We start from the raw sequence: 20,584 nt of genomic DNA, 5'->3' as shown, positions 1-20,584 counted from the left end.
GGTCTCCTTTTTTATGGATTGGGCATAGCACACTTAAATTCCAATCGTTGGGCATGCTCTCGTCCGACCATATTTTACAAAGAAGCTGATGAATGCTCCCTATTAGTTCTTCGCGGCCGTGTTTGAATAGCTCGGCCGGTAGTCCGTCGGCCCCTGCCGCTTTGTTGTTCTTGAGGCGGGCAATTGCTATTCGAACTTCTTCATGGTCGGGTAATGGAACGTCTGCTCCATCGTCATCGATTGGGGAATCGGGTTCTCCTTCTCCTGGTGTTGTGCGTTCACTGCCATTCAGCAGGCTGGAGAAGTGTTCCCTCCATAATTTAACTATGCTCTGGGCATCAGTGACTTGATCACCTTTGGGGGTTCTACAAGAGTATGCTCCGGTCTTGAAACCTTCTGTAAGCCGCCGCATTTTTTCGTAGAATTTCCGAGCATTACCCCTGTCGGCCAGCTTATCAAGCTCTTCGTACTCACGCATTTCGGCCTCTTTCTTCTTCTGTCTACAAATGCGTCTCGCTTCCCTCTTCAACTCTCGGTATCTATCCACGCACGTGTAGTGGTCGATCGTAACGTTGCGAGGTAGGCAGCCTGTTTTCTCTCCGCTGCGACACGACACTCCTCGTCGTACCAGCTGTTCTTTTGCTCTTTCCGAAAACCAATGGTTTCGGTTGCAGCTGTACGTATGGAATTTGAAATGCCGTCCCACAGCTCCCCTATACCGAGTTGTTGACGAGTGCTCTCAGAGAGCAGGAGTGCAAGCCGAGTAGAAAATCGTTCGTCTGTCTGTTGTGATTGCAGCTTTTCGACGTCGAACCTTCCTTGTATTTGTTGGCGTGCGTTTTTTGCTGCACAGAGGCGAGTGCGAATCTTGGCTGCACCAACATAGTGGTCCGAGTCGATGTTAGGACCTCGGAGCGCACGCACATCTAAAACACTGGAGACGTGTCTTCCATCTATCACAACATGATCGATCTGGTTGGTAGTTTTTCGATCCGGAGACAGCCAGGTAGCTTGATGAATCTTCTTATGCTGGAATCCAGTACTACAGATAACCATATTTCGGGCCCTGGCGAAGTCAATCAGCCTCAACCCATTTGGGGATGTTTCATCGTGGAGGCTGAATTTACCGACCGTAGTGCAAAATATACCTTCTTTGCCCACCCTGGCGTTAAAGTCGCCAAGCACGATTTTGACATCGTGGCGGGGGCAGCTCTCATAGGCGCGCTCCAAGCGCTCATAGAAGGCATCTTTGGTCACATCGTCCTTCTCCTCCGTCGGGGCGTGGACGCAGATCAGCGATATGTTGAAGAACCTCGCTTTGATGCGGATTGTGGCTAGACGTTCATTCACCGCAGTGAATGATAGTACTCGGCGACGGAGTCTCTCTCCCACCACGAATCCAACACCAAACTTGCGCTCCTTTATATGGCCACTGTCGTAAATGTCACAAGGACCTACTCGTCTCTGTCCTTGTCCCGTCCATCGCATTTCTTGGACGGCGGTGATGTCAGCCTTTATTTTCGCAAGGACATCAACCAGCTGGGCAGCGGCACCTTCCCAATTAAGGGTCCGGACATTCCAGGTGCATGCCCTGATATCGTAGTCCTTATTTCGTTTGCCATGGTCGTCGTCGCACAAACCTATGTGGGGGATGTTTCGCCTTCTCACTTTAGCTCGCCTTCGAACGGATGTTCTTAGGCTACCCAGAGAATACTTGGTCAAAGACCGGAAGTAGTGAGCTGCTTGAGCCATGTGTAAAAGAATCGTTTCTGGCCACTCCCAAGTGAATGGCGATCAGAGAACTTTCCTCACTTGCGTGAACTTCTACACATGACTCCATCCTCCAAACATTATTTTTGGATATTTTTTGATATTCCTCCTCTGGAGAAGCTCCCCTATCCGTACATACCCCATTTATACGGAAATTCGGTTTTTTTACCCCTCCGCCAAAGTAATCGGAATCGTGCCATATTTATTAAACAAATAAGTAATATTAATATAAGTAATATTATATAATATTATATGATAATCGTAACATATAAAAATCGTTGAAAAACCTTCATATTTGGTGTTTAAGATGTAGCAACGCTCGTTTTCCTCATAATTGTAAACAATCTAACCTTTTCAACGATGAGTGTGCTAAGTGATTTTAAATTAATAAATTAAGCTAATAAATAACAACGTAATAGTGAAATGTGAACTTATTTCAATGTTTAGTGTTAATATTTAAATATCCAAAGTGAAAAAGTGTTATTAATACAAATTTTTGAATCTTTAATTAGGAATATTTAAAAAAATATAAGCGTTAGCAATATTTGTTATTTGTTAGCCTATCAGCACATACTCCATTTATACCGAAATTCATTTTTTTACCCGACCGCCAAAGTAATCGGAATCGTGCCATATAACATGAAGTGCATACATGTACATATCTAAAAAAATAAAATCTAACAGCCCTATTCTCAGAAAACCTCACAACTGGCTTGGGACGTTTGATGTGAGGTTATTCTTGCTCAAACGTCACAAGAAAATAGGACTAAATGCTCACCACATGAGGTGAAAAGCACTTTGCTGTAAACCAGCCATTTTACAAAAACAAACAAGATGAAATAAAGATAAGGACGACCAAAAAAGGTGAGTAATTCTCCAAATAACTACTAAATTTGGCGCATATATAATAATTTCATTTCTTTTTAGGGATCTCAAAATGTGAAAGAACAACTCAGGAGCAGCTGCGGCATTACAGGGTATTATTTCAACATATGTATCTTTTTATCAACACATGTATTAAATACATACACATATATTTATAAATTTTATTTGAATTATTTAAGCATAAATATGTATATGTCTTTTTATTCATCCTTAGAAGGAAGTAAAATGTACAAACACCGTAAGTTACATATTTATTGTAATAGACAAATACTTATATTTGCAATAGATAACGCCTTTGGACGACTAGTTCCTCCATTCCATTTCAATATTGGAATTATTAAAACAAGCACCACCGATTTTGTATTGTGATGTTTGCTTTCACGCATCACAAATTTGTGAGGTAATTGTGAGCATTTGAGCTTTTGAAATCTCGTCAGCATACGGAAAACCTCACACGTAACAAAAACCCCAAAATAGTGAGGGTAGTGATTTTTGTAAGGGCGTTAGAATTGGAATGTAAATAAAAAGGAATTGTGGTTACAATTATAATACCGTCCGAGGATTTCGGGAATAAAATGGGGATGGTCCGATAGAGCAGGTTATCCAGATCAAATTGCAATACTTTAGTTGTTGTTAAATAAATATAAGTAATTGAATGGAGGATAGAGTCATGTGCAGAAGTTCACTCAAGTGAGGAAAGTTCTCTGATCGCCATTCACTTGGGAGTGGCCAGAAACGATTCTTTTACACATGGCTCAAGCAGCTCATAACTTCCGGTCTTTGACCAAGTATTCTCTGGGTAGCCTAAGAACATCCGTTCGAAGGCGAGCTAAAGTGAGAAGGCGAAACATCCCCCACATAGGGTTGTGCGACGACGACCATGGCAAACGAAATAAGGACTACGATATCAGGGCATGCACCTGGAATGTCCGGACCCTTAATTGGGAAGGTGCCGCTGCCCAGCTGGTTGATGTCCTTGCGAAAATAAAGGCTGACATCACCGCCGTCCAAGAAATGCGATGGACGGGACAAGGACAGAGACGAGTAGGTCCTTGTGACATTTACTACAGTGGCCATATAAAGAAGCGCAAGTTTGGTGTTGGATTCGTGGTGGGAGAGAGACTCCGTCGCCGAGTACTATCATTCATCCGGTGAATGAACGTCTAGCCACAATCCGCATCAAAGCGAAGTTCTTCAATATATCGCTGGTTTGCGCCCACGCCTCCACGGAAGAGAAGGACGATGTGACCAAATATGCCTTCTATGAGCGCTTGGAGCGCGTTTATGAGAGCTACCCTCGCCACGATGTCAAAATCGTGCTTGGCGACTTTAACGCCAGGGTGGGCAAAGAAGGTATATTTTGCACTACGGTCGGTAAATTCAGCCTCCACCACGAAACATCCCCAAATGGGTTGAGGCTGATCGACTTCGCCGGGGCCCGAAATATGGTTATCTGTGGTACTAGATTCTAGCACAAGAAGATACATCAAGCTACCTGGCAGTCTCCGGATCGAAATACCACCAACCAGATCGATCAGTTGTGATAGACGGAAGACACGTCTCCAGTGTTCTAGACGTGCGTACGCTCCGAGGTCCTAACATCGACTCGGATCACTATCTTGTTGCAGCTAAGATCCGCCTCTGTGCAACAGAAAACGCACGTCAAAAAACACAAGGAAGGTTTGACGTCGAGAAGCTGCAATCACAACAGACGGCCGACCGATTTGCTACTCGGCTTGCACTTTGTGAACAACCGGACAACTAAAAAATCATAGTTTTTCCTTATTATTTTAGTGGGACGTTAAAATTTTTGGAACGAAGTTCCTTACGGCAGGCTTGGAGAAGATAGGGATCCTGCGGGACCTAACTGAAAAAAAGTGATAGTAAAACCGTAAGAAATAACCCGTAAGAAATAACCCGTAAGAAAAAGACTGTAAGATCGCTAGTTAGAGCCTACCTTTAGGTTTTGCAAAATAATTAGGCATGCAAATCTGTAACATTATTGTGTATGCAAATTAGTTTTGGGTGAGAATTGTGCTTGCACTAAGTACGTTTATGGGGAGTCGAATTGTTGCATATTTTTTGGCGCAGGTTGGTTAATGGTTTGAGTTTTTTTGGTTTAATGCTCAAAATATAGTATTTAACTTTTATTTTAGCGAAGAATTATCGGCAGTTCCTTACGGCAGACTTGGAGGAGATAGGGATTTTGCTGCGGGACCTAACTGAAAAAAGTGGGAGTAAATCCGTAAAAAAAGTCCGCAATAAAAAAGTATTAATTGCATACTTTTAAGCGGGATCTAAGTGTTCGCTCCCCTGCACATTTCTTCACCATTGAAAAAGTTTACGTTGCGCTTTTGTGAGTAAGCTTTAGAGATTTGAATGTGTCATTGTGTTGCCATATTCTTTCAATTCGTTTTTCTTAAAAAGCGAGTAGTGCATAATACCTTTCTCTTTCTCCCTCTTTCTTTCGTTCTTTCATTCCTTCTATCTCTATTACCACTCCACCCTGCCAATGCATAGTCATGAATTCATGAACAAGCACCCGTAATTATAAACATATTTCACTCGCGAGAATTTTAAATCGTAAAAATACCATTTATAAATATAGTGACAATGGAAGGTGAACAGATAAGTGATGATTATAGTGGAAAATTATTTAGTACAAAACAATTAAGTACGTAAGTATATATACATATATGTTATTAATTTATTATTAATAATTCTATTTATTTATATTTTTCAATCATTTTCAGAACCGAAAACTCACCAAATACGAATGCAGAATTTCAAAAGGCATATAGGGAACGTCAAAAATGAAGAAAATTCAAAATAAAGGAGAAAGGTACAATTCAAAAGTATCGATGTGTATGTATGCATACTAGGGTGCTCCTTTTTTTGAATTTTATTTTTAGCCTCATCTACGAAAAAGTATTATTGTAATTACAAAATACTTTCTGAATTTAGAGGAATAATTCGTGTGTGGAAGGAAAAATATAAATTCAAAGAAAATTTTTTTTTTGTTAATTTAAATTTAACCAAAAATCTATTTCCAATCATTTTCAGTACCGCAATACCACCAAAAACGAATGCAGAATATCAAAAAGCATATAGAGAACGCAAAAAAATTAAGAAAATTGAAAATAAACGAGAAAGGTACAATACAAAATTATCGATGTGTATGTATGCATACGAGGGTGCTCCTTTTTTCGAACTTTAGTTTTAGCCTCATCTACGAAAAAGTGTTATTATTATTTTATTATTATTATTATTATTATTATTTTTATTATTTTATTTTTATTATTATTATTATTACTTTCTGAATTTAGAGAAATAATTCGTGTGTAGAGTAAAAATATATAAATTCAAAGAAAAAAGAATCACTCAAATGTACATATAGAATTTTTTTTATTTCATGTTAAATATATTTATTATTTTAGTAACGCTGCATGTAATGCACCATCTAAAACTGAAAAAACTCAATCTGAACACTATACAGAGTATAAGCAGAAATCTAGATTGAAAAAGCAGCGTGTTCAACTTAATGCTTTACTTTTTGAAAAGAGTGGAGCTACACAATTGTAAGATATTCATTTTTGTAATTCACATTTACTATGCAAAGAAACTTATTTCAATGTTTAATATTCCAATTTCAGAAAAAAAAATCAAGCTCATTGATACACAGAATGTAAAAAACAAAAAATTTGTTATGAGACACAACGAAATTTTACTCCGTATATTGACGTATTTCTTCTTCTTAATTGGCGTAGACACCGCTTACGCGATTATAGCCGAGTTAACAACAGCGCCAGTCGTTTCTTCTTTTCGCTACGTGGCGCCAATTGGATATTCCAAGCGAAGCCAGGTCCTTCTCCACTTGGTCCTTGCAACGGAGTGGAGGTCTTCCTCTTCCTCTGCTTCCCCCGGCGGGTACTGCGTCGAATACTTTCAGAGCTGTAGTGTTTTCGTCCATCGGACAACATGACCTAGCCAGCGTAGCCGCTGTCTTTTAATTCGCTGAACTATGTCAATGTCGTCGTATATCTCGTACCGCTCATCGTTCCATCGGATGCGATATTCGCCGTGGACAACGCGTAAAGGACTATAAACCTTTCGCAGAACTTTTCTTTCGAAAACTCGCAACGTCGACTCATCAGTTGTTGTCCTCTGCACCATATAACAGTTCGGGAATTATGAGTGACTTATAGAGTTTGGTTTTTGTTTGTCGAGAGAGGACTTTGCTTCTCAATTGCCTACTCAGTCCGAAGTAGCACCTGTTGGCAAGAGTTATCCTGCGTTGGATTTCTAGGCTGACATTGTTGGTGGTGTTTACGCTGGTTCCAAGATAGAAATTATCTACAACTTCAAAGTTATGACTGTCAACAGCGACGTGAGTGCCAAGTCGCGAGTGCGACGACTGTTTGTTTGATGACAGGAGATATTTCGTTTTGCCCTCGTTCACTGCCAGACCCGCTTGTTTTGCTTCCTTGTCCAGTCTGGAGAAGCGCGGGTGTTAAGGCCGATGTTATCAATATCATCGGCATACGCCAGCAGCTGTACACTCTTATAAAAGATGTTACCTCCTCTATTAAGTGCTGCAGCTCGAACTATTTTCTCCAGAAGCAGGTTGAAAAAGTCACACGATAGGGAATCGCCTTGTCTGAAACCTCGTTTGGTATCGAACAGCTCGGAGAGGTCCTTCCCGATTCTGACGGAGCTTTTCGTGTTGCTCAGCGTCAGTTTACACAGCCGTACTAGTTTTGCGGGGATACCAAATTCAGACATCGCGGCATAAAGGCAGCTTCTTTTCGTGCTGTCGAAAGCAGCTTTGAAATCGACGAAGAGGTGGTGTGTGTCGATTCTCCTTTCACGGGTCTTTTCCAAGATTTGGCGCATGGTGAATATCTGGTCGGTTGTTGATTTTCCAGGTCTGAAGCCACACTGATAAGGCCCAATCAGTTTTTTGACGGTGGGCTTTAATCTTTCACACAATACGCTCGATAGAACCTTATATGCGATGTTGAGGAGGCTAATCCCACGGTAGTTGGCGCAGATTGTGGGGTCACCTTTCTTATGGATTGGGCATAGCACACTTAAATTCCAATCGTTGGGCATGTTTTCGTCCGACCATATTTTACAAAGAAGCTGATGCATGCTCCTTATCAGTTCTTCGCCGCCGTGTTTGAATAGCTCGGCCGGCAATCCGTCGGCCCCTGCCGCTTTGTTGTTCTTCAGGCGGGCAATTGCTATTCGGACTTCTTCATGGTCGGGTAATGGAACGTCTGCTCCATCGTCATCGATTGGGGAATCGGGTTCTCCTTCTCCTGGTGTTGTGCGTTCACTGCCATTCAGCAGGCTGGAGAAGTGTTCCCTCCATAATTTAACTATGCTCTGGGCATCAGTGACTTGATCACCTTTGGGGGTTCTACAAGAGTATGCTCCGGTCTTTAAACCTTCCGAAAACCGCCGCATTTTTTCGTAGATTTCGAGCATTACCCCTGTCGGCTTATCAAGCTCTTCGTACTCACGCATTTCGGCCTCTTTCTTCTTCTGTCTACAAATGCGTCTCGCTTCCCTCTTCAACTCTCGGTATCTATCCACGCACGTGTAGTGGTCGATCGTAACGTTTCGAGGTAGGCAGCCTGTTTTCTCTCCGCTGCGACACGACACTCCTCGTCGTACCAGCTGTTCTTTTGCACTTACCGAAAACCAATGGTTTCGCTTGCAGATGTACGTAAGGAGTTTGAAATGCCGTCCCACTGTTCCCTTATACCGAGTTGTTGACGAGTGCTCTCAGAGAGCAGGAGTGCAAGCCGAGTAGAAAATCGTTCGGCAGTCTGTTGTGATTGCAGCTTCACGACGTCGAACCTTCCTTGTGTTTGGTGGCGTGCGTTTTTTGCTGCACAGAGGCGGGTGCGAATCTTGGCTGCACCAAGATAGTGGTCCGAGTCGATGTTAGGACCTCGGAGCGCACGCACATCTAAAACTCTGGAGACGTGTCTTCCGTCTATCACAACATGATCGATCTGGTTGGTAGTTTTTCGATCCGGAGACAGCCAGGTAGCTTGATGAATCTTTTTATGCTGGAATCTAGTACTACAGATAACCATATTTCGGGCCCCGGCGAAGTAGATCAGCCTCAACCCATTTGGGGATGTTTCGTCGTGGAGGCTGAATTTACCGATCGTAGTGCCAAATATACCTTCTTTACCCAAAAGACGTCTTTCACATCGTCCTTCTCTTCTGTCGGGGCGTGGGCGCAAATCAGCGATATGTTGAAGAACCTCGCTTTGATGCGGATTGTGGCTAGACGTTCATTCACCGGATGAATGATAGTACTCGGCGACGGAGTCTCTCTCCCACCACGAATCCCACACCAAACTTGCGCTCCTTTATATGGCCACTGTAGTAAATGTCACAAGGACCTACTCGTCTCTGTCCTTGTCCCGTCCATCGCATTTCTTGGACGGCGGTGATGTCAGTCCTTATTTTTCCGAGGACATCAACCAGCTGGGCAGCGCCACTTTCCCAATTAAGGGACCGGACACTCCAGGTGCATGCCCTAATATCATTGTCCTTATTTCGTTTGCCATGGTCATCATCAAAAGGGGGGTTTCTCATCCGAGGCTGTTGGTAGTTTTTCATTGGAGTGAGCTTTTTACGTGGCGGGTCCCAAACCCAGCGCACAACCCTATGGGGATGCTTCGCCTTCTCACTTTAGTTCGCCTTCGAACGGATGTTCTTAGGCTACCCAGAGGATACTTGGTCAAAGACCGGAAGTTATGTGCTGCTTGAGTCATACGTAAAAGAATCGTTTCTGGCCACTCCCAAGTGAATGGCGATCAGAGAACTTTCCTCACTTGCGTGAACTTCTACACATGACTCCATCCTCCCTAACGTACAGGAAATGATAATAAACAACAGAATTAGTAAGTTTGATATGAGAATTGACAACAATATTAGTAGTCAACACTCTGAAGACTGTATTTTTGAAGGTCCTTCAAATTTGGAAAATAATACAGCAGCCGAAGAAAATTCCGATGCAAGTGGAATTGAATTTGATGACAAAAACGATGTGATTGAGATGGAATTTTTAGAAAATCATGTCACAATTCCAGTTTACACAAATTATTACCAACACAGCAGTAGTCATCTAGATTTTTTCACTGGCTTTAAAAATAATACTTTTGGACATTCTTGTGCTGTCTGTGATTGGCTTTGGTGGATGGAAGATTTAAGTGAGACATCTAGTATACACAAGAATATTTTACAAAAAATATTGCCGGTGATTTTTTTTACTTTAATCAATTGTTTATCTTTATTGGTACTTTATATGATTTTATTACTATATGTTATTTTTGCTATTTCAGAATTATGTGTGTGGTATAAATGTTGACATTTGTTCTACGTGTAAAGCGGCTTTAAGCAAAGAAAAAATACCTTTAATGGCGACATACAACGGTTTTTCATACCCAGTAATTCCATCCGATCTGCCAACATTAAATCTTGTAGAACAACGATTAATTTCACCGAGGATTCCTTTCTTGCAAATACGAAGACTTAGATATGTTCACGGTCAATACGGTATTGATGGTCAAATTATAAATGTTCCCATAGAAGTTAATACAATGGTGAGCCATTTACCTAGAAATATTAACGATGACCATTGCGTTTATGTACAATTAGTATATAAAAGCAGTTTGTTCATGGCGTCATAAATCTAAAGAATATTAAAAAATGGTTGACTTATTTGGTAAAAACTCCGCTTTATATTTACTATAATATCACAATCGACAATACATTTTTAAACAATAATAATAACGAAGCAGCTCCGGAATTAGTACTTGATAATGCCAGTGAGCATGTGCCGATTGAAGAAAATCTCACAGCTCAACAACAAACTTTTATGTGGAATAAAGATTTACATTTGCATATGGCACCTGAAGGGAAGAGTATTGATGTTAGCATACTATTCGATGAACATGCCGAATAGCTTTCATTTCCAACTATCTACGGTGGTCAGTTTAGAATCTATAGAGAAGATATACATGTAACTGAGTTTATGCAAGCTACTAGTGAAATCCGGCGTACAGATCGACACGCTACTGATCCACAGCATCTTTTATATTTTGCTGCGAAAATTATGAGGCTGCGAGTCAGTCAAAGCGTGAGGATTGCATTTAAACATGTTGGCTATGACACTAAAATAACAAAAGAGAATTTACAGTCTGAAGAATATATTTATAACTGTATTGAAAGTAACCTCGCTTTTCTTCGTTGTATTCCGAATTCCGCTTGGTACTGGTCCGATCGAAAAAAAGATCTTTTCGCCATGATTCGACAATTAGGAGCACCAACTGCTTTTATGACTGTCAGTGCTGATGAAACGGGTTGGACCGATTTGCTCAAATTATTGTATAAATTAAAGAATAATGGAGCAGATATTTCCAATGAACTATTAGCGGAAATGGGTTATATCGATAAATCAACTCTAATTAATGAAGATGCTGTTACTTGTGCCATATACTTTAACAAATTAGTAGATTGTTTATTGAAGATTTTTCAATCTAAAAAAAGAAGTCCATTTGGTAAACATAGGGTAAATAATTACATTAAAAGAATCGAATTTCAACATCGCGGAAGTCCTTACGCTCACATTCTGTTATGGTTGGATAATATTCCGGGAGATTTATTAGATAACAACAAAAAAAATAATTCATGAATTAATTTCCGTATCAGAGTTAGAGGCGTCTGGAAATGTAAAACTCCAAACTCATAAACACACTTTTACGTGTTATAAAAAAATGGACCCTAATAAAAAAGAAAACTGTCGATTTGGTGCACCTTTTATGCCATCTCGAAATACAATAACATTGTTACCTATGAAAGATACTGATCAAAATTTTTCGGAAGAAAAATTTAAAGAATATAAAAATCACTATAAACTACTTCGTTCAAATTTAGAAAGTTTTGAATACACAGATTTTGATCACTTTTATTATGACAATAATATTGAATCCGATGAACATTATTACAACACCATCAGAAAAGTGGCATAATTCTTTGAATCCATTTGTACTTCACCATCTAAAGTCTAATATGGATTTCCAAATGATCCAAGATGAATATTCGTGTGCTGCTTACGTTGTTGAGTATGTTAACAAACACAACAGAGGTATCAGCAATTTACAACGACAAATACTTCAGGTTATGGACGAAAATCCAGAATTTGATCTTGTGGCTATCACAAAGAAATTGAGTGTTGACGTTCTTCATGCTTTTAAAATGTCAGCACAAGAAGCGGCTTGGTATTTGTTACGACAACCTATGGTAAAATCATCGGTAGTGACTGTTTATATACCGACAATATAACCCACTGAACGTCACAGAATAAGGAAAACTATGCAAGAATTAGAGGTATTGCAGGATGATTGCACAAATATATGGAAAGAAAACTGGTTTGATAAGTATGAAAAAAGACCCGATGATTTGGACAACGTTACATTAGCACAGTTCGTAGCTAATTATTACAACAATAATAAAGGAGAATATGTAAAAAGGAAAATTCCAAAAGTGATCCGTTACCGTAATTATGATATGGCTAATAACTCCAACGACTACAGAAGAGAAATGGTATTGCTGCATATTCCTTTTAAAAGTGAAAATAACGACGTTCTTGCTGATAATAAATATATACAAATATATGAAGATAACAAAGATTTAATCTTAAAACGCAGAAAAGAGTTTGAGTCCAACTTAGATATGGAAAAAACTCTTAAAATTTGTAGACAGTTGTGTAGAGAAAAAGAAGACGAAGATGCTGATGGTGAAGATGGTGAAGATGAACAAGAACATGCCAATATTGTCTTCGAAAATGATCCTTATGCATTGATAGCGCAATATCCAGATTCTACAATCAATACTCATTTGCAAAATGCAACACTTAGCAAACTTTGTGCTGTTGCAAAACAAAGAGAAAACTTGATGGACACTCAACACTTTTGCGAATTGATGAGATCGGCAAATACAAAACAAAAATATCTATTAATGAACATTATTCATCATTTGCTAACTCCAAATCAAGTGCCGTTTCAAGTTTTCTTCACTGGTCTTTTTCTTCAGCTGGTAGTGGTAAGACTTTTGTTATTAAACTTATAATGGAAATTTACAACAGATTTACTGACAATGATGGTTACTGCAATGCTTACATAACTTGCGCTTCAACTGGCAAAGCTGCTGTGGCAATTAATGGTACAACAGTTCATACAGCTCTTAAAATTCCAATTTCCAAAATGTTACCTTTATCATTTGAAACATTACATTTGTACAGATCACTTTTTAGATATGTTAAAGTATTAATCATCGATGAAATAAGCATGATTAGTGCAGAACTATTAGGCAAAATTGACATGCGTTTAAAACAGATTACCGGAAGAGGTAAAGCTGACTTTGGTGGCATAGATGTGATTTTAATTGGGGATTTACGACAAGCACCACCAGTAAGGGAAACAGCCATATATAACCCAGTTAAAACAAATATTTTTGGACCTTATTTGTGGAGAACATTAAAATTTTATCAACTGACTGAAGTAGTGAGACAGAATAATGTTCAATTTTCGAATATTCTAACTAAGATAGGCAACGGAGATCCATTGGATGAGGATGAATTTCAAATTATTGAATCCAGATTTTTTACCAAGGAAAATGCCGAAAGATTGTGTTCTCATGTTCGTTTGTTTCATGAAAACGTTCGTGTTGACGCTTACAACAATTATGTTTTGCAAAACTTTGAAGAAAAAATAATTTCGACAGCTGACGATGTGATCACTGGTTCAAAAGATACTAATTGTCGCGAGAAACTGCATAAAAAGAATCTCAATGAAGTTGGTGAGTTACCGTATCAAATTACTTTTGTTAAATCTATGTATTACCTTATTACCACTAACATCGATATAACTGATGGCTTATATAATGGTTCAGTGGGAAAGTTAGTACATATGGATTTTGATGAAAACAACACTGTATGCAGAGTTTGGTTAGAATTTTGTGGTTCGAAACATATAGGTCAAAAAAAAAAAGAAAGAAAGCTGCTCGACTGGCAATTCAATGTGGTATCAGTAATCATGCGGTACCAATTGAATTACGTACAGCAAACATTCCATTGACATCAGATAAAAAAGTTATTGCAAAACGGAAGCATTTTCCTTTAGTTTCGGCTGCTGCGATGACCATCCACAAATCACAAGGTGGAACATTCGATGAAATTGTTTACGAATACAATAAGGGGAATCCACAAGAGCTTGTCTATGTTGCGCTATCTCGTGTAACAAACATCGAAGGTTTGTTTATTGTAACACCCAATAACAATCCAAATAACTTCAGATTTCACCATAATCGAGTGCAGGCATCATTAACGAAAAGTTTGCTGCAAGAATTTCAGAGATTGTCGCTAAATCCTTTACACACTAAAGCCCAAACGATCTTGGATTTTCTTCAAACTAAAAATGCCATTTCCGTAACCACATTAAATTGTCAAAGTCTACAACGCCATAGATTGGATTTGTCGGATTCTGTAATTCAAAAAACTAATTTCTTACTTCTTTCCGAAACGTGGATGAGCAATGACCAACAGATTGATATTCCTAATTTCAACTGCATTGTCCATTTCAAGCGAGATTACGTACGTACAGGTGGAGTTGCTATCTATCAAAATAGCAATGACACTACTAATATTTTAACACCAAATATGGACATAATCTTAAAAACTAGCGATGTGAATGTTAGACGTACAGAAGTTGGAGACATTTGTACAGCTATATGTAAAATGAACAACGGAGTTGAAACTGTCATGGTAATAGTCTACATTTCACCAAATACAAAAATTGAAAATGTAAAACATTTCATCCATCGAGCGCTTATAGAATATACTGATGAGGTTTCTGAAATACTTGGTGGAAACTTCCATCAGCTTCCAATGGTTTTATCTGGAGATTTCAATGTAAATTTTGCAGATGAAAAATCAGAACCACTAAGAACATTTCTTTTAGAACAATTTAAATTACTTATAAATAACAATCCAAAAGAATCGCCAACGAGATACGGTACTGCTATTGATGCTGTTTTTTCGGGGTATTTGCTTAAAATAGAATCACAAACATATGTATCATATTTAAGTTACCACAAGCCAATAGTTTCAGCAATAGAATTTAATGACGAAACTGATTAATAAGTATTACTTATAATGATAATATTAATAATAAACTTTTTTTGTAATTTGCAATTATTTCTATTTTTCCTATGCAATTTTATGGTGTCAAACAAAAATAAAGAGACATATTTTTTGTTATTTTAGTTATAATTTGAATTATTTTTTTTATTTTACGTAATTCATTATCAGCCCTATTCTGCATTTCTACTCGAATCGAAATTTTCTGCGATTGGCAACTTTGGTATTCTGCGTTTCGATTCAACTTCGAAAATTCCAATTCTATGTATTCTGCATTGCGATCGTAATTACGTTTTTGTACGTTGACGTTTTGTTGGCGGAAAGCCGTTATATATTCATTTTCGTGCACTTGGATAAAATAATTTCCTCAAATATGTAAGTAAAAATTTAAGATTATAGTTGTAAAAGACATAATGGTGGTGTCCTTGGTTGTTTGTGCTTAAATGATATATTTTGATATGTTTGCAGGTCAAAAGTAACAACGGCAGAGCAATACGAAAAATTGTGTGATATGATGGCCACGAAAAGAGATATTGCGCAGGGCTTCCAAAAGCGACCGAAGGAAGAAGTACAGGAGTTTTGGGAGGAGGTTGCAAGGAATTTAAATGCACTTGGCCCACCAACAAAAGATTCCAATACATGGAGAAAGGTAAGGTATTACCTACAATTAATTTTAAAAAATTAAGTTAAATCTAACGTTTTCGTGAAGGTCTGGATTGACTGGAAATGCTACATGAAACGAAAATTATCGCATAACAAAAAAGAAAGGATGAGCACCGGTGGAGGTCCTTGCCGTTTACATATCATAAGCCCACTTGATGAAAAGGTGATAGCTTTGACGGGTTTGGAAACGGATGATATCCCTTCAACCAGTAGAGCTAGCAGCCAAAATAGAGAGGCGAGAGCAGACAAGCAGAGCACTTCTTCATTACTTAAGCAACAGATACAAATCAAAAAGAATTTTATGCAGAGACGAAAAAATTCAATGAAGCTGCCTTTGGTAAAATGGAAGAAGTTACTTCATATTTACGACACATGAATCGTTCTCTAGAAACTTTGGTGGAGACTGCAGTGAAGCAACCTGAAGAACAGAAGCGACACAATAGAATTAAGGAAGAGCTGGTGAAGGAAAAAGTAGAAATAAAAATGCAAATGCTAAGATTAGGTCCAAATTATAAGCCGGATTCAAAGTAGTCATTTTTTAATTGTTAGCCTTTAATTTATTTTACTATTATTAATTTATATAACGAGCTGTGAAATGTAATAAAAGCATTTACTTTTTTAATATAGGAGCTGTAAAATGCACTGAATGCAATTGTTTTTATTTAATAGAGTAATGTAGGGCATATTTTGAATAATGCATTGCTCTCCTCCTCAAGTAATATCGCTGCCGCTACTGATTCCATGTTAGTGTTAAAAAAAAAAACGCGATATAATTTCTTTATTTTAATAAACCAACAATAATTTGTGTATTTTTGCTTTGTTATGTTTCATTTTTACACGTTTCAAGGCAAACAGCTGACTTCGAAAGAGCTACAGATCTTCCTCTTCTTCTTTCAATCCAATCGTAACTCAGAATACCTATTTTCGATTCAGACGGAGCGTAGAGCGGGAACGTAATCGAAATGCAGAATAGGGCTGTATTTCTTAAAATACTAAATTTTCTTAATACTTATCTGTACTTAAATAAAAACTAATCAGCGAAATTTGAGAGAAAAATCAATACAACCTACATAAAATTAAGCACAATTTTTTTTGCAAATTGTATGGATTCTACATTATCCGAAGGAACTTGGTTCCTACCTGGTGTCCCACGACACATTTCTTTTTATTTTAAAACAATAATATGTAATATATTTAATACGTTAGTAAAAAAGTCATTGTAGTGGACTGCACTTATAATTTTTTTTTTTTATTCATTTTAGATATTTGTGGGATGTCCACAATAATTTTAGATTTATTAAAATATAAAATACTAATACAAAGTTGATGATTGAAAATGAAAATGAAATGGAGAGTGAAAATGATGAAGCGTGCAAGAAGTCGGGACGATGCGCCAAGAAGAAGGAAAGATGGCGGTTCGTAAAGCTGACAGCTTATCCAGTTTTTGGGTTGCCATATCTATGCTTTTTGCAGAGTTGCATTTAGGGTTGCCACATCACTCCCCCCTATCGGGAAGACGAAAGCGTACTCGACGACCAGATTTAGTTTGGTACTCTTTGTGTTGAACTGTTTGATTCGACAGGGTTTGGTAATCTTCGGCGACGAAAGCTGCTTTTAACCGGTCGATGGTAATGTTTACGTCCTTCCCTCGGATTTTGACTTTGAAAAATTTGTCGCCGCGTTCGACTACGGGAAATGGTCCCTCTTATGGTGGTTGAAGAGGTGGACGAATTGAGTCGTTTCGCACGAAGACTGATGGTGTTGAGTGTAAGTTCTTTTCTATGAATGGTACGTGCGCTGAGTTGTTTGTAGTTGGTGACGGCTTTAATGACTGCATGCGTTTGCGTAAATTTTCGACAAATTCACCTTCGTTGTGCGTATGTTTTTCGGCAAAGAATTGGGCAGGTAATCGAAGTATATTTCCATAAACCATCTCTGCGGGTGTTGCCTTTAAATCATTTCTCCATGAGGAACGAAAACCTTGGAGGATGAGTGGGAAAACTTCGACCCAGTTGTCTGTCATGTAGCATTTTATCGCTGCTTTTAATGATCTGTGCCATCGCTCTATAATTCCGTTTGACGCGAGGTGATACGCAGTGGTACGTAAGTGCTTGATGCCTAAAAGTCTGGATAGTTCTCGGAATAGTGTAGATTCAAATTGTCTACCTTCATCCGTTGTTACTCTACTCGGTACTCCAAATCCTGTGCGTGTAGAAATTGAAAGCAATGGTCTCTGTCGTCATGTCTTCGAGCGGGAGTGCCTCTAACCATCGGGAATAACGATCGACTATTGTCAAACAGTATCGATAACCTTTGCAAGGTGGTAGTGGTCGGACGATATCCATATTTATGTGGTCAAATCGTTGCTCTGGTAACGTGAATGTCGATAACGGTGCTCTGTTGTGGCGCTGAACTTTAGCTCTTTGGCACGGGATGCACTGCCTGGACCATAAGCGACAATCTTTTCTTAGACTCGGCCATACAAATTTTTCTGCAATCAATTTAGTTGTTTTAGCAGCGCCGGTGTGTGCCATGTTATGTATGGAGTCGAAACGAAGGAGTTAAGTACGGTCGGACTTGGCTGGTGCTTACGTCACAAAAAATGTCTACAGCGGTGCCTGGAATCGTGAAAGGTTTGATAGGCTGGTATTCGAGTTTTGTAAGTCTTTGAGCTCTGAATCAGACTTTTGACTCTCCGCAAGTTTGGCGAAGTCGATAGTTCTTGGCCATGAATGGCGTCAATACGTGACATTGCATCAGCTACTACGTTTTCTCTTCCGGGGATGTACCGAATGTCTGTTGTGAATTGTGCGATGAATTCCGAATGACGCATTTGACGCGGAGATGCCTTTTCAAGCTTTTGCTGGAACACATACCGCAATGGCTTGTGGTCGGTGAAGATGAAAAATTCTCTTCCTTCTAGCATATGTTGAAAATATTTGACTGCTTTGTATGCCGCTAAAAGTTCACGATCGTAAGTGCTGTATCTTGTTTGTGTTTCAGTAAGGCGTTCGGAATAAAAACCTAGTGGTTGCCACTGGTCGCTGTCGAGTTGTTGTAGTACAGCTCCTACCGTAGCTCCAGATGCATCAACCGTCAAACTGAGTTGCGCCCTGTGTTTTGGGTAAGCGAGTACAGTTGCTTTGCATAAGTCGTTTTTGCATTGCTGAAATGCCTCCTCTGCTTCAACTGTCCAATCAGCTGGTGATGTGTCGTTTTTCTTGTTCCCTTTTATGAGGTTGAATGGTGTTCATGTGCCTTTCTGCGGCGCAAGGCAAGAATCTGCGAAAAAAGTTTACCATAGCGTCGCAAATCACATACTCTCGGAGGTAGGTTGAAATTTTGAATTGCCCGTACTCGTTCTTCTGGGGGTGAAATTCCACTGCTCTTTATTTTGAAACCTAAAAAATCTACTTGCGGCTGGCCAAGTGTGCATTTCGAACGGTTGATAACAAGGCCGTACTCGCGTAGTTTTTTAAATACTAACTGTAGATGATGACGGTTGATTCATATCCTTCGATGATATCAAAATATCTTCGAGGTATGGCCAGGCGAAGTCGTATCACCGAAGATGTGATCCATGAATCCTTGAAACGTTTGACTGGCATTCCTCAAACCAAAGCACATGAACGGAAATTCAAACATGCCGAATGGCATTGTAATTGCAGTCTTTGGTATGTCGTTCGGCTCCACAGGAATCTGGTGGTAGGCCCGACGCAGATCAAGTGTGGAAAAAATTTTGCAACCAAGCAGGGAATGAGTGAAATCATGCAGGTGTGGCAGGGGCTACCTGTCAGGCTCGATGACGACGTTTAGTCGCCTGAAATCCCCACAAGGCCTCCATTCGCCGTTTTTCTTCTTTGTCATGTGCAGCGGGCTTGCCCATGGGCTGCGCGATGGACGACAGATGCCTGCGTTCAGCAAGAGTTGTATCTCGGCTTTTGCGGCTTCTAACTTCTCGGGAAATAAGCGCCTCGGTTTAGAGAAGACTGGTGGTCCTTTGGTGACGATATGGTGCGTGACAAAGTGTTGTGGTTTTTTGACTGAAGACTTTTCCATCGTGATGTCTTCGAATTCCCTCAATAAATCGTAGAACGGCTGATAATCTTTGGTGTAAGATAAATTGGAAACTACCTTTTTATTTGTTGATATTGAACACAGTTTGCTGGTGTTTGTGACGTCGTCGATGAGTTTGCGTTGTCGTAGGTTGACTGCTAAGTTGAAATGTGATAGAAAATCAGCTCCGATGATGGCTTGTGACACGTCAGCAATGATGAACTTCCAGGAATATTGGCGGCGAAGACCCAGATTGAGGAACATAGTCTTTTCGCCGTAAGTTTTTATGGTGGACTTGTTTGCTGCGTAGAGGTAGTTGTTTTTGTCCGGTCATCTACGTTGTTGTTGCGTCGGTGAAATTACGCTGACTTCAGCTCCCGTGTCAATAAGGAAGTTTATTGCGGATTTTTTGTCCTGGACGATTAAGCGGCGGTTTTTATCGTTGAGCCTGTCGTCGACCGCCATTGACGACAGAATAGTTAGTTTATCTTTTTCACGCAAGGCTACGACATTTTTTGGCGTCGTTACCAAATTTGTGATGGTACCAGCACAAACCATTCGAATTGTTGTTTTGCATACCGGAACGTGACGGAGGACGGCTTCTGCTGCGACTTCTAGGCCGACGATTTATGTTCGCCTTTATTGATGCTATCTCTTTCGTGATTTCGGCTAGCTGCTGCTCGATGCTGGGGCCCTATTCTGTATCTCGATTCGTAAATGTATTCTATTCGAAATTCGGATCCACTTTATAACTATGCGAAAGTTGGACCACCCTGTGCCAGAATAAATACGTACAATTTTCGTTTTTGCTTTCTACAACTCAAAAGCTAACGAATATTTTATTCGAAAATTGGCTTGAAAATCCGAAAATCGAGTTACAGAATATAAAAAATCTGAATTCGAGTAAACTTTTTTTCGAATTGAGTTACAGAATAGGGCCCCAGGATTGATTGCGTGTTGCTGTCTCTGGAGTTTCGACCACGTGTA

General features: G+C 39.4%; 2 protein-coding genes across 2 annotated transcripts; one reads left to right on the top strand and one right to left on the bottom strand.

The window, feature by feature from the left end:
- Positions 1–15,071: 15,071 nt before the first annotated feature.
- Positions 15,072–16,141, top strand: LOC120769774. The gene is made up of 3 exons (XM_040096956.1): positions 15,072–15,253; positions 15,347–15,527; positions 15,588–16,141. Coding segments are annotated over exons 1-3 (513 nt in total). The 5' UTR covers positions 15,072–15,251; the 3' UTR covers positions 15,918–16,141.
- A 3,186-nt stretch (positions 16,142–19,327) lies between these two features.
- Positions 19,328–19,861, bottom strand: LOC120768714. The gene has a single exon (XM_040095484.1). The coding sequence runs from the start codon at positions 19,859–19,861 to the stop codon at positions 19,328–19,330; it is 534 nt and encodes a 177-aa protein (XP_039951418.1).
- Between the last annotated feature and the right edge of the window lie 723 nt (positions 19,862–20,584).

The sequence above is a fragment of the Bactrocera tryoni genome, chromosome 2 (assembly GCF_016617805.1).
Source record: "Bactrocera tryoni isolate S06 chromosome 2, CSIRO_BtryS06_freeze2, whole genome shotgun sequence".
NCBI classification, from domain to species: domain Eukaryota; kingdom Metazoa; phylum Arthropoda; class Insecta; order Diptera; family Tephritidae; genus Bactrocera; species Bactrocera tryoni.
The sequence above is the reverse complement of the archived record's forward strand: the minus strand, read 5'-3'. Positions and strand labels throughout refer to the sequence as shown.